The 13,448-nt window shown below is 45.9% G+C and overlaps 1 protein-coding gene across 1 annotated transcript in view; it reads left to right on the top strand.

Annotated features, from left to right (window-relative positions):
* The window catches only part of capn9 (calpain 9), a 54,334-nt gene that overhangs the window by 18,935 nt on the left and 21,951 nt on the right, over positions 1–13,448 (top strand). Inside the window, exons 3-11 of the mRNA XM_067984082.1 lie at positions 425–543; positions 2,674–2,807; positions 4,519–4,687; positions 5,126–5,209; positions 6,507–6,592; positions 8,550–8,627; positions 9,804–9,964; positions 12,378–12,547; positions 13,200–13,408. Of these exons, the coding sequence (XP_067840183.1) occupies positions 425–543; positions 2,674–2,807; positions 4,519–4,687; positions 5,126–5,209; positions 6,507–6,592; positions 8,550–8,627; positions 9,804–9,964; positions 12,378–12,547; positions 13,200–13,408 (1,210 nt within the window). The remainder of the gene's footprint in view (positions 1–424; positions 544–2,673; positions 2,808–4,518; positions 4,688–5,125; positions 5,210–6,506; positions 6,593–8,549; positions 8,628–9,803; positions 9,965–12,377; positions 12,548–13,199; positions 13,409–13,448) is intronic.

Raw genomic sequence — 13,448 nt, 5'->3', positions numbered from 1 at the left:
GATAAATGTTGCCCAGGTCACTGGGGAGAACTCCCCTGCTCTTCTTTGAAATAGTTCCATGAGATCTTTTCCATCCACCTGATAGGGCAGACAGAGCCTCAGTTAACATCTCATCCAAAAGACAGCACCTCCAACAGTGCAGCACTCCCTCAGTACTGGCGCTGCCAGCCTAAATCATTAAAATTTGAGACCCCTGGAGCGGGGACTCAAACCCATGACCTTCTGACCCAAAGGCAAGAGTGCTACCCACTGAGCCACAGCTGACACGATAAGTGGTGGGGGCTGTATTACTGTTGAAACGAATGCCCCACATATCCGTTCGCGTGTCCATCAAAACTCTCAAGTCCCCTTTTGTGGGCGAGGGTGTTTCTGATCCTGACCCACTGTAGAGTTTGCTAACAGCTGGTTTGTCTTTTCTCACCAGGGGATTGTTGGTTTCTTGCTGCCGTTGCTTCACTGACCCTTAACCCGAAGCTGTTGGCCCAAGTTGTTCCACCAGGACAGGACTTTGGCCGTGGTTACGCTGGAATCTTTCACTTTCGGGTACAGCACCAGAGAGTCTGATTGTCTGAATGAAGGCCACTGCTGATATTCGTCCCCTTCGCAACGCCTGCTAATAGGAATAAAGAGCGAGGCGAATCAGAAAGAGATAGGGAGGGAGAGACGTGAGTGGGGGGAGGGGGAGCACGGGAGGCAGAGGAGGAGAAGACAAGGAAAGAGAGCGCGGCGGAGAACAAGAAACGAAGGAAGAGCAATCGAGACCAGCGAAAAGGGCAAGATGGTGAAGGAGAGAGGAGAATGAGAGGCGAAGGAAGAGAGGATAATGAAAGAATGAAGGAAAGAGTAGAGCAAAAAATGAAAGGGAGAGTGCACGGTGAAGGAGGAAGAACTTGCATTTATATGGTGCATTTCAAGATTGTGCCAAAACACTTTACAGCCAATGAATTATTTTGAAGTGTAGTCACTGTGGTAATGTAGGAAACACGGCAGCCAATTTGCACACAGCAAAGTCTCACAAACAGCAATGAGCTAAGTGACCAGATTATTTAGCCTCGATTTTAACTTGAGGTGAGGGGCGAGCGTCAGGCGAGAGTACTACCACAGACTGATAGTGACGAGGGTTCAAGAACAGAAGTGAAATAGAATCAAGGGGAATGAAGAGTGCGGGTCAGCACAGAGAGAGCAAAAAAGTGAAAGGGGGAGGGAGGGGTGAAGGAGGTGAAGGAAAGGGTGAAGAGAGTGAAGGAGGAGAACGAGGGGTGAAAGAGCACAACGAGGGGTGAAAGAGAACAACGAGGGGTGAAGGAAAGAGTGAAGGAGGAGAACGAGGGGTGAAAGAGCACAACGAGGGGTGAAGGAAAGAGTGAAGGAGGAGAACGAGGGGTGAAAGAGAACAACGAGGGGTGAAAGAGAACAACGAGGGGTGAAGGAAAGGGTGAAGGAGGACAATGAGGGGTGAAAGAGAACAACGAGGGGTGAAAGAGAACAACGAGGGGTGAAGGAAAGGGTGAAGGAGGAGAACGAGGGGTGAAAGAGAACAACGAGGGGTGAAGGAAAGGGTGAAGGAAGTGAAGGAAAAGGTGAAGGAGGAGAACGAGGAGTGAAAGAGAACAACGAGGAGTGAAGGAAAGAGTGAAAGAGGTGAAGGAAAGGGTGAAGGAGGAGAAGGAAAGGGTGAAGGAGGAGAAGGAAAGGGTGAAGGAGGAGAAGGAAAGGGTGAAGGAGGAGAAGGAAAGGGTGAAGGAGGAGAAGGAAAGGGTAAAGGAGGAGAAGGAAAGGGTGAAGGAGAAGAAGGAGGAGAGTGAGGTGCGAAGGAGGAGAGGGATTTACAGCCTGTCGGAAAAACGCAAAGGAACTGCTGGTTTGGGGAGGGGGAGGTTGGGCCACAGACTGACACAAGACTCACTGCATGACTTGGAGTAAGCCACTGTAACAGCCTGGGATAAGGTGTGGATTGAGGCACAGAGGTCAGGCAACAATGTCACCAACACCTTAATATGGAGTTGTGTGAGGGAAGCTTTTAATTGTCATTTGTAAATGGAATATGCACTGTTCGTGTGTACTTACTGCCACATAACTAATGTTCCTTAATGCCTGATATTTCCATGGTCAGTGGAATCATAGAATCAAGCAGCAAGCCAGGAGGCCATTTGGCCCATCGTGCCTGTGCCGGCTCTTTGAAAGAGCTATCCAATTAGTCCCACTCACCCAGCTTTTTTCTCATATTCCTGCAAATTTTTCCTTTTCAAATATTTATCCAATTCCCTTTTGAAAGTTATTATAGAATCTGCTTCCACCGCCCTTTCAGGCAGTGCATTCCGGATCATAAAAATCGCTGTGTAAAAAAATTCTCCTCATCTCTCTCCTGATTCTTTTGCCATTTACCTTAAATCTGCATCCTCTGGTTACTGACCCTCCTGCCACTGGAAACAATTTCTCCTTATTTACTCTATCAAAACCCCTCATAATTTTGAGCACCTCTATTAAATCTCCCCTTAACCTTCTCTGTTCTAAGGAGAACAATCCCAGCTTCTCCAGTCTATCCATGTAACTGAAGTCTCTCATCTCTGGTACCATTCTAGTAACATGAGTGAAACTGTTAACTGAACTTTTTTTCTCTCAGGTTTAATACACTGTGTTGTACAACTAATAATGTTTTCTCATTTTTCCTAGTTTTGGCAATATAACGAGTGGGTGGATGTTATAATTGATGACCGTTTGCCAACCTTCAGAGACCGTTTGGTGTTTTTACACTCGGCTAGTAATGATGAGTTCTGGAGTGCCTTGATGGAAAAGGCCTATGCCAAGTAAGTACAAATATTATAATTGCCTGCAATCGGCTCACGGAGACTCTAATATGTCTTCATAACATTTTCTTTTCTCTACCAACCTTCCTTTGGCTTCTGAGATTTCAAAGCCATGCCCAGATATTATCTGATCATTTATTCTGGGGATGTGGGCATCACTGGCAAGGCCGGCATTTATCGACCACTGTCAGTGATGTTGGTTGAATATTGGCCTAGGACACTGGGGAGAACTCCCCTGCTCTTCTTCGAGAAAGTACCGTGGGATCTTTTACATCCACCTGAGAGGGCAGATGTTGCCTCAGTTTAACGTCTCATCCAGAAGATGGCACCTCCGACAGTGCAGCACTCCATCAGTACTGGTACTGGGAGTATAAGCCTGGATTTTGTGCTTAAGCCTCTGGAGTGGGACTTGAACCTACAGCCTTCTGACTCAGAGGCGGGAGAATGCTACCCAGTGACCCACAGCTGATACTGCTGATTAAAATGCCACCCTAAGTTATAGTGCTGCTCATTGCTTTTCTCTGAATTTTTGATGCTATGGAAAAAGATTGCCAGCTTCTTCATAATATATAGGAACAGGAGGAGGCCATTCAGTTCCTCGAGCCTGTTCCGCCATTCAATTAGATCATGGCTGATCTGTACCTCAACCCCATTTACCACCTTTCCTCCATATCCCTTGATACCCTTACCCAACAAAACTCTATTGATCTCAGGCTTGAAAGCTCCAATTGACCCCCAGCATCCACAGCCTTTTGAGGGGGGAGAAAGTTCCAGATTTCCACTCCCCTTCGTGTGAAAAAATGCTTTCTGATTTCACTCCTAAGTGGCCTGGCTTTAACTTTAAGAGTCTGCCCTTATATTGGGTATTAAATTGTTTTGGCACATCAGAGGAAAGAAAAGTTCAAATTAACGTCACAACCATAGTCCCTATTTTTGTGTTGTTTATGTAAATGTTGATATTGTGGCCCCCAGTCCAGATCGGTTATATATTCTGTGAAGGGCACAGTCCCAGACACTGTCTCCTGTGGAATAATGGCTGTGCATGGTATTAGCCAATTGAATGTCCTTCAGAATTAGAAGAACTGGGCGGAAGTGGATCAATTTTATTAATGGGCAGTGCCAGGGATCTTATCTGACTGTAAGGGACCTACATTTGTCTTCACTAATCTTTTTCTCTTGACATATTTATAGAAGCTTTTACAGTCCGCTTTTATGTTCCCTGCTAGTTTACTCTCATACTCTATTTTTCCCCTCTTAATCAATCTCTTTGTCCTCCTTTGCTGAATTCTGAACTGCTCCCAATCCTCAGGCTTGCCGCTTTTTCTGGCAATTTTTTATGTCTCCTCTTTGGATCTAATACCATCCCTAATTTCTTTTGTAAGCCACGGTTGAGCCACCTTTCTTGTTTTATTTTTGCGCCAGACAGGAATGAATAATTGTTGTAATTCCTGCACACGTTCTTTAAATATTAGCCATTGCCTATCCACTGTCATCCCTTTTAGTAAAGTTCCCCAATCTATCATAGCCAACTCGCACCTCATACTTTTGTAATTTCCTTTCGGATGGAGGTCGCAGGCCCTGACGTCAGCTGGTGGAGATATCTAAGGAGAACCGTGGCAGCTGAACGCAAAAGGGTCTGGTTTTCTTTTTGCTAACAGAATGAGCAAAGTGTATGCTTTGATGATGTAAGCCCAGCTTTGTCTGTTAATAGGATGAACGGGGGCTATGAATCTCTGAAAGGAGGCAGCACGTTAGAGGCCATGGAAGATTTCACTGGTGGAATGGGAGAGACATTTGATTTGAAAGATGCTCCCCCACAGCTGTATACCCTCATTCACAAAGCATTGAAACGGGGCTGCATGCTGGGCTGTTCCATTGACGTGAGTATGCAAACCCCCACACAGGGATTTTCATTCAATATGATTTTGCACTACGGTCCCCACCACTTAAACCGCTCACGTTTAAACCGGTCAATCATTTCAGTCGAGCAGATAGCGCAAACCATCTGCTGTTACCGTCAGCGTCGATTCCAAAGTTGCCGTTTACGCAGCGGGTTTGGCGCCAGTTATTTCCAGCAGAAACCAACATTTACCGGAGCTTACCCTTGAAATATGAAGCGGTGAATTTGCAAGTATGGTGGAACCTTGTTACCTTCAAGAGCTTCAGGGTGGCGCAAAAAATGTTTTAGACACAGCTAAGTTTGTAGAAATCGTCCATAGTGGGTCAATTGCTTTAGCACCAACGTGCCCGCTACATGCGGTGGGGCCTGTAAACAGTTAACGCTGTTAACATTGAGTGTGTATTTTTAATTTTTGAAGATTACGAGTGCGGCCGAAACGGAAGCTCGCACAACGACAGGACTCGTTAAAGGACATGCGTATTCTATTACTGGTGTTGACCAGGTGAGCTCTCCAATAGAAGCCTATATTGCTTGTTAGATGTGTTGGTTGATTCTAATCACTACATTGCTTTATTGAACTGTGTGTATTGTTTCCTTTCTCGACTACGCCCTCTCTCCTCTGCCTCCTCGCTGCTGGATGGGCTTCTGAGCATCAGGCACCTTTCCTTAGTGACTATTGTTCACACGTCAGCCTTGGTAGAGAGGACTGGTGGGATATTTCAACCACTGTGTGCTTCACAGCTGAGACCACTCCTGTCCTTACCTGGTGCTTGCACAGCTGTTTTTTCAACAAGGGTAGCTGGATGTTGATCAGGATCTGCAATACGGGCTGGTTTCCCCTTCCCTAGTCCAGGAATACTGAACCCAATTGTCGCATCCATACCCCCATCCCAGCTAAAATCAACTAACTGAACACAGACCGGGGATGGAACCTGGGATCACCCTGGTCTGTATGACTCAGACTCGAGGATGGAACAAATAGAAATATAGAAATGTTCAGAACACTTTATCTAAAGTTTATATAGAAAAATATATTTCAAAATGATGTTAAGAGTTTAGGTAAATTCAGCAATCCTGTGTTCACAGTGAGGGAGGGGAGGTGGGGGAAGGGGGAGGTAACATGGTGGGGGTGCAGAGGGAGCACAGGTCAGAGAATTTACAATGCCCCCACCCCCCAACCCCTCTAATCTCCAACCTACACTCCCTGGGGGAACTTCGAAAGGAGTCGCAGAGTCCACTGTTTTGAGCCTGTCTCAATCTGGGCTCTCTTTGAGCACAGCCCTCCACAGGGAGTGTTAGATTTAGTCTTTTATTCAACTGGTCAATGCCAGTGTTTATGCTTCACACGAGCCTCCTCCCACCTTACTTTATCTCATGTGTTTATCTAGCTACCCCTTATATGCATCTATGCTATTCACCTCAACTACTCCACGTGGTAGCGAGTTCCACATTCTAAACACTCTCTAGGTAAAGAAGTTTCTCCTGAATTCCCTATTGGATTTATTAGTGACAATCTTATATTTATGACCCCTGGTTTTGGTCTCTCCCACAAGTGGAAACATTTTCTCTATGTCTACCCTATCAAACCACTTCATAATCTTAAAGACCTCTATCAGGTCACCCCTTAGCCTTCTCTTTTCTAGAGAAAAGAGCCCCAGCCTGTTCAGTCTTTCCTGATAGTTAGAACTTCCCAGTTCTGGTATCTTGTAAATCTTTTTTGCATCTTCTCCAGTGCCTCTATATCCTTTAATGTGAAGATGGATTGTCTCTATTTGCTCACATTACATTTCCTTTTGAAGGTGAAGTGCAGGGGCCGACCAGTACAGCTGATCCGTGTAAGAAATCCCTGGGGGCAAGTAGAATGGAACGGACCCTGGAGTGACAAGTAGGTGATGGAGAAACCATAGAGTAAAACTGTCACAAGCTCATCATCACAGCACAATCCAACACATCAGATCTGTTTGTGCTTTTAACCAACAAGAGATAAGATTACATAGAATGTACAGCACAGAAACAGGCCATTTGGCCCAACTGGTCCATGCTGGTGTTTTTATGCTCCACATGAGTCTCCGCCCACCCCTCTTCATCTAAACCTATCAGCATAATCTTCTATTCCTTTCTCCCTCGTGCTTATCTAGCTTCCCCTTAAATGCATCTATGTTATTCGCCTCAATTACTCCTTGTGGTAGTGAGTTCCACATTCTTACCAATCTCTGGATAAAGAAGATTCTCCTGAATTCTCTATTGGATTTATTTTATATTATCTTATATTTATGGCCCCTAGTTTTGGTCTCCCCACAAGTGGAAACATCTTCTCTACATCTACCCTATCAAACCCCTTCATAATCTTAAAGACCTCTATCAGGTCACCCCTCAGCCTTCTCTTTTCTAGAGAAAAGAGCCCCAGCCTGTTGACAGGTATAACCTCTCAGTTCTGGTATCATCCTTGTGAATCTTTTTTGCACCTTCTCCAGTGCCTGTACATTCATTTAACTAAGGGGCCTAATGCCTCACAGATTGGGAGCACTAATTTAGCTGCTCCACTCCTAAATTGGTATGCCTAGCACCTATTTTACACCTGAGAACAGGCACATCTGTAGCAATTTTTTCCCCCTGGAGTAAGGAAACCTGCCTAAGGTTTTACCCCACCTTGGGAACGGAAACCAGGTCCTCTCACTTGTGGGGGGAACACACTATCCACCAGGCAATGGGAGCCCCAGAGAGATTGACTAGTATGTTGGTAAAAAAATAGTCTACGCATCCACTTCCCGTTCACAAACTTCTCCTCCTGTTGTCATGATTTTTTTTTTGTCAACACTTAACATTGAAATTTCCTGTGTAAAACATTTATAATTGAAGTTCACAATGTAAACAGTTGCCATAACTTTTTTTATTTGTTCTCGGGATGTGGGCAATACTGGGCAAGGTTGCATTTATTGCCTATTCCTTGTTAGGAACGTAGGAACAGGAGGAGGCCATTCAGCCCCTTAAGCCTCTTCCACCATTCAATTAGATCATGGCTGATCTGTATCTTAACTCCATCTACCCGCCTTGGTTCTGTAACCCTTAATACCCTTACTAACAAAAATCTATCAATCTCAGTTTTGAAATTTTCAATTGACCCCCAGCCTCAAACAGTTTTTTGGAGGAGAGAATTCCAGATTTCCACTACCCTTTGTGTGAAGAAGTGCTTCCTGACATCACCCCTGAACAGCCTAGCTCTAATTTTAAGATTATGCCCCCTTGTTCTGGACTCCCCCACCAGAGGAAATAGTTTCTCTGTACTCTTTGAGAAGGCGGTGATGAGCCTTCTCCTTGAACTACCTCAGTCCATGTACTGAAGGTGCTCCCACAATGGTGTCAGGTAGAGAATTCCAGGATTCTAAGCCAAAGAAGAGGGAGTGGTGATAATACGTCCCAGTCAGGATGTTGTGTGACTTGGGGAGGAATCTTGAGGTGATGGTGTTCCCACGACATTGCTACACTAATCCTTCTCGATGGCAAGAGGTCGCAGGAGAGGGCAGTGTTGGTGGAGTTCTGTGTTGCTGCTTCAGGGTCAAGGGCGTCGATCGAGCAAACCGCTCTGTCCCAACGGTGTCGAGCTCCTCGAGTGTTGTTGCAGCTGCAACCCATCCAGACGCGTAAAGAATCCCATCACCCTCTAACCAATGAACCACAGCAGCATTTTGCCTTTCACCTCTCTCCTATCCCCTCGCCCATATCGCCTATCCCGTGGAACCTTCCAGGTCTTGCCTCGTGTCCTCACCTTCACACAAACCAGCCCTCGGGATGGTTAAAAAGTAAAGTGCGACTGTAGGTAACTTTCCTTCTCTGCTTTGCAGCTCTCCTGAATGGAAGACAATTGATGCAGCTGAGTATCGAAGGCTAAATATGATCTCCAAAGATGATGGCGAGTTTTGGTAAGTATAACCGATAGAAACGGAGAAGTTCGAACTTCCTATGCCAATTTGAAGAAGCTGTAAAACATTGATTGATATATTCCTGTCACGTCCCATGTCATATTTAGGTCAATACTAGAGTTCACAGAGCTTACTCGGAAATATATTGCAACTTAAGATGACCCCTTTAGGTGGATCTGGGATGGGTGGGAGCAGAAAGGTGTTGGGGGGACCAGCTCTGCCTAGTCCCTATATCCGTGCACTTTCTCCCTTCCCCATCTCCCAGTGCCTGTGCCAGATGATGGGTGGTCGACCTGCCCCTTATGTCGGCAGGCAAATATCAATGATATGCCAATTTGGGATACAAGTCCTCCAATGCGTTTCCTGCGATTTGTGCCCTCTGAACATTGATCGCAGAAGCTGCCACTTAGGCCAAAGCGTCCTGTGTTGTCCTGATGATTGTGGGTGCCCTCCTGGTTTTATTTGGGGTGGGGGGATGGTGGTGAATCTGGGCTTGTGCAACCACTCCGAGACAGCATGGCCTGCAGAGGCCAAAGCACGGGCCCCCTAATTGTTTTAAGGAACCTGTAGCTTTGTCAGGCAACACGGAGGCCTCTAGGCCTACAGTAGCTGAACTCTGCCCCCGCTTGGGCAGGGCTTCCCTGCAGAGACCAGGAAGCCCACCTCCTGTAATTAACAATTTAACGATCCTGGATCCTGAAGCTGGAGATTCAGCTGGTATCGGGCAGGTGTCTGTAGTGGATGGAAGGCCCCCCCCCCCCATCTTCGCCAACTGTTTGGGGATACAGGATTAGAGTAGTGAGCTCCAGTTGAAGAGCCAACCCAGGCACGATGGGCCGAATGGCCTCCTTCTGTGCTGTAATTTCTATGATTCTTGCTTTTTACAATGGCCCTTATAAGGTGCATGATCGAAATATGGTCTTGTATAACACTGCCAGCCACCTATATCTTGATGTGCATTTTTTTTCGTAGCTTGGAAATAATTTTGGTAACTTCCTTATGCAAGAATTACATGACCGATGAGAGTTTAAAGCAGTTCCCTTCCCATATTCGCATAGTTTTAACGTGCTTTATTTTTCCACTGTAGCCATGTAGACTGAACAGGCTCGAGGGGCTGAATGGCCTACTCCTGTCCCTATGATCTTCTATTCGTGTATTATCTTCTATTTTCTGTAGGATGGCATTTGATGATTTTAAGAGGCATTACGACAAAGTAGAAGTCTGTAATCTTACACCAGACTCCCTGGATGAGGATGCAATTCACAAGTGGGAAGTGATAAATTTTGAAGGTATTTGGACCAAAGGTTGCACAGCCGGAGGATGCAGGAACTTCCAAGGTATTTGAAGGTCACGAAGAGTAAGAGATGAAGAAAGACTGTTGAAGGTTGAGATGTTCAAAATTATGAGGGGTTTTGGTAGAGTAAATAGGGGGAAACTGTTTCCAGTGGTAGAAGGGTCAGTAACCAGAGGACACAGATTTAAAATAATTGGGGGAGATGAGGAGAATTTTTTATGCACTGCCTGATTCAATAGTAACTTTCAAAAGGGAATTGGATACATACTTGAAAAGGTGAAATTTGCAGGGGTATGGGGAAAGAGCAGGGTGGGGGGGGTGGTGAGTGGGACTAATCAGATAACTCTTTCAAACAGCCGGCACAGGCACGATGGGCCGAATGGCCTCCTGTGCTGTAAGAGTCTATGGTTCTGTGCTGATCGGTGTGAAGTATAACCGCAGTGTGGATGAGGGTGGAACAATCTCTGTGTCTATGCCATTGCACCTAAGCTCCACTGACAATGGAACAAGGTTGTGCCTGTCGATGTTCTCTTTTTAAGTGTATTCAATAAAGAAAATGAAGACCTGCATCTATATGGCACCTTTCACGACCTCAGCACCTCCCAAAACACTTTACAGCCAATGAAGTATTTTTAAAGTGTAGTCCCTATTATGATATAGGAAACATGGCAGCCAATTTGCGCACAGCAAGATCCCACAAACAGCAAAGTGATAATGATCAGATAATCTGTTTTGGTGATGTTGGTTGAGGGATAATTATTGGCCAGGACACTGGGGAGAACTCCCCGGCTCTTCTTTGAAATAGAGCCATGGAATCTTTACCATCCACTTGAGAGAGCAGACGAGTCTTAGTTTAACATTTCATCCAAAAGGCGGCACCTCCAACAGTGCAACACTCCCTGAGTACTGACCCTCCGATAGTGCAGCACCCCCCTCAGTACTGACCCTCCAACAGTGCAATACTCCCTCTGTACTGACCCTCCAACAGTACAGTGCTCCCGCAGTGCTGACCCTTCAACAGTACAGTAGTCCCTCAGTACTGCGGTCCCTCAGTACTGACCCTCCCTCAGCACTGCACTGGGAGTGTCAGCCTAGATTATGTTCTCAAGTCTCTGGAGAGGGACTTGAACCCACGACCTTCTGACTCAGAGATGAGAGGGCTACCCACTGGACCACAGTTGACACCTGATGCCAGTCACTCCAGCCGGAGGTAATGCAGTTGCTAACTGCCTGACCAAGATGGCCGGCTATCTCCCAGACACCTGGGATTGAGAGACAAAATGAGAATGTGCCAATATATTAAGAGTAAACTGACCCAAGTTTCTGTTGGTAAACAGGTACATGGTAAACGAGGGGGCTCCTCAAAGGAGACATGTGCATTACAGTTTAGTATGAGGAAGTTCTTGTGCAAATAACTTGTGGCACCAACGATGTCGCAGGTGGGAGTTGGACTTCACTACAGTCATTGATGTGCCCAAGTGTCCACAGAACAACAACAACTTGCATTTATATAGCACCTTTAACATAGTAAAACGTCCCAAGGCGCTTCACAGGAACCTTATCAGACAAAAATTGACACCGAGCCAAAGAAAGAGATATTAGGACAGGTGACCAAAAGCTTGGTCAAAGAGGTAGGTTTTAAGGAGTGTCTTAAAGGAGGAGAGAGAAGCGGAGAGGTTTAGGGAGGGAATTCCACAGTTCAGCGTCTAGGCAGCTGAAGGCATGGCTGCCAATGGTGGGGCGAAGGAAGTGGGGAATGCGCAAGAGTCCAGAGTTGGAGGATCGCAGAATTCCTGAAGGGTTGTAGAGCTGAAGGAGGTTACATAGGAACTGATGAAATGTGAATGTTGTTTCTGTTGCCCAGGCCGTGTGCACGTAAGATGCTCAAAGTCTTCGCCAATGGCTCAGTCGTTCTGCGAGCTTTCATTCATAAAAGGGTTCTATGGTTTAGCGACATCGAGAGACTTGAGCTTCTAATCTAGTGCAGCACTGAGGGAGTGCTGCATTGTCCGATGGGCCGTCTTTCGGATGAGATGTTAAACCAAGACTCTGTCTGCCCTCTCAGGTGGATGTAAAAGATCCCATGGCACTATTTGGAAAAAGGGCAGGGGAGTTCTCCCCAGTGTCCTGGGGCCAATATTTATCCCTCAAACAACATTGCTGTTTGTGGGATCTTGCTGTTGTCAAATTAGCTACTGCGTTTCCTACACTACAACAGTGACTACACTTCAAATGTATTTAATTGGCTGTGAAGCACTTTGGGATGTCCTGAGGTCATGAAAGGCACTATATAAATACAAGTCTTTCTATTGTCATAAAGGCATGAAAACTAAATGGTTCACCTCTTGCCTTAGTTAAAGCATGCATTGGGTTAGAAAATTAATTGAATCCCATGGAATAAATAAGTTCACAGCCATGTTAAGTGTTTCATTGTGTTGTGACTGTTATGCATGCAGACACATTCTGGATCAATCCGCAGTATAAGGTAAAGCTGCTGGAGGCAGATGAGGAGCAGGAGGACGGCAAAAATGAATGCACAATTCTGGTGGCCCTCATGCAAAAAAATAGACGCAAACTGAGGAAAGAAGGAGCCAAGTTACAGACCATTGGGTTCGCCATTTATCAGGTATGTTTCTTGGTTTAGTTTTAGTTTGCTTAATACAAAGTCACGGCACTCAGAAATTACTGCTAAATATTTAGCTGCTCGTCAATGAGTTACAATGGCAGAGGGTTATATTGAAAATAGGGGAGCAGAGGGGTAGGAAGGGGCAGAGCGGAGGGGTAGGAAGGGGCAGAGCGGAGGGGTAGGAAGGGGCAGAGCGGAGGGGTAGGAAGGGGCAGAGCGGAGGGGTAGGAAGGGGCAGAGTGGAGGGGCTGGATTGGGGACAGCGGAGGGGCCAGAAGCGGGAGAGCGGAGGGATGGGCTTCAACGGGAGGGTTAGGGCATTGAAGGGATGGGCTTCAATGGGAGAGTTAGGGTATTAAAGGGATGGGCTTCAATGTGCTAAATGTTTTTTTTTCTTTAATTTATTTCGCGTCCATAGTCTATACAATGAGGATTGTGGAGTTTTTCTACAAAATCCTGGAACTCCCTTCCTAACAGCACTGTGGGAGAACCTTCACCACACGGACTGCAGCGGTTCAAGAAGACAGCTCACCACCACCTTCTCAAGGGTAATTAGGGATGGGCAATAAATGCCGGCCTCGCCAGCGACGCCCACATCCCATGTATGAATAATAAAAAAAAATGAGACTAAGGGAAGGAATTTGTTTTTCAGGCTGAGAGTGGAGTTGACCATCTGCCGAAAGACTTCTTCCGATTTAATGCTTCGCAAGCAAAAAGTAAAACATACATTAATATAAGGGAAAACTCCCAAAGATTTAAACTTCCGCCGGGAGATTACGTTATTGTTCCCACTACTTTTCAACCCGAAGAGGAGGCTGCTTTTCTCATTCGATTCTTTTCGGAGAAGAAAGCTGAATCCCTGTAAGTTGTAGATTAGAAATAAGACTTTACCATCAGTCAT

This window comes from Heptranchias perlo, chromosome 5 (genome assembly GCF_035084215.1).
Source record: "Heptranchias perlo isolate sHepPer1 chromosome 5, sHepPer1.hap1, whole genome shotgun sequence".
NCBI classification, from domain to species: Eukaryota; Metazoa; Chordata; class Chondrichthyes; order Hexanchiformes; family Hexanchidae; genus Heptranchias; species Heptranchias perlo.
This window is presented reverse-complemented; position numbering and strand designations above follow the sequence as displayed.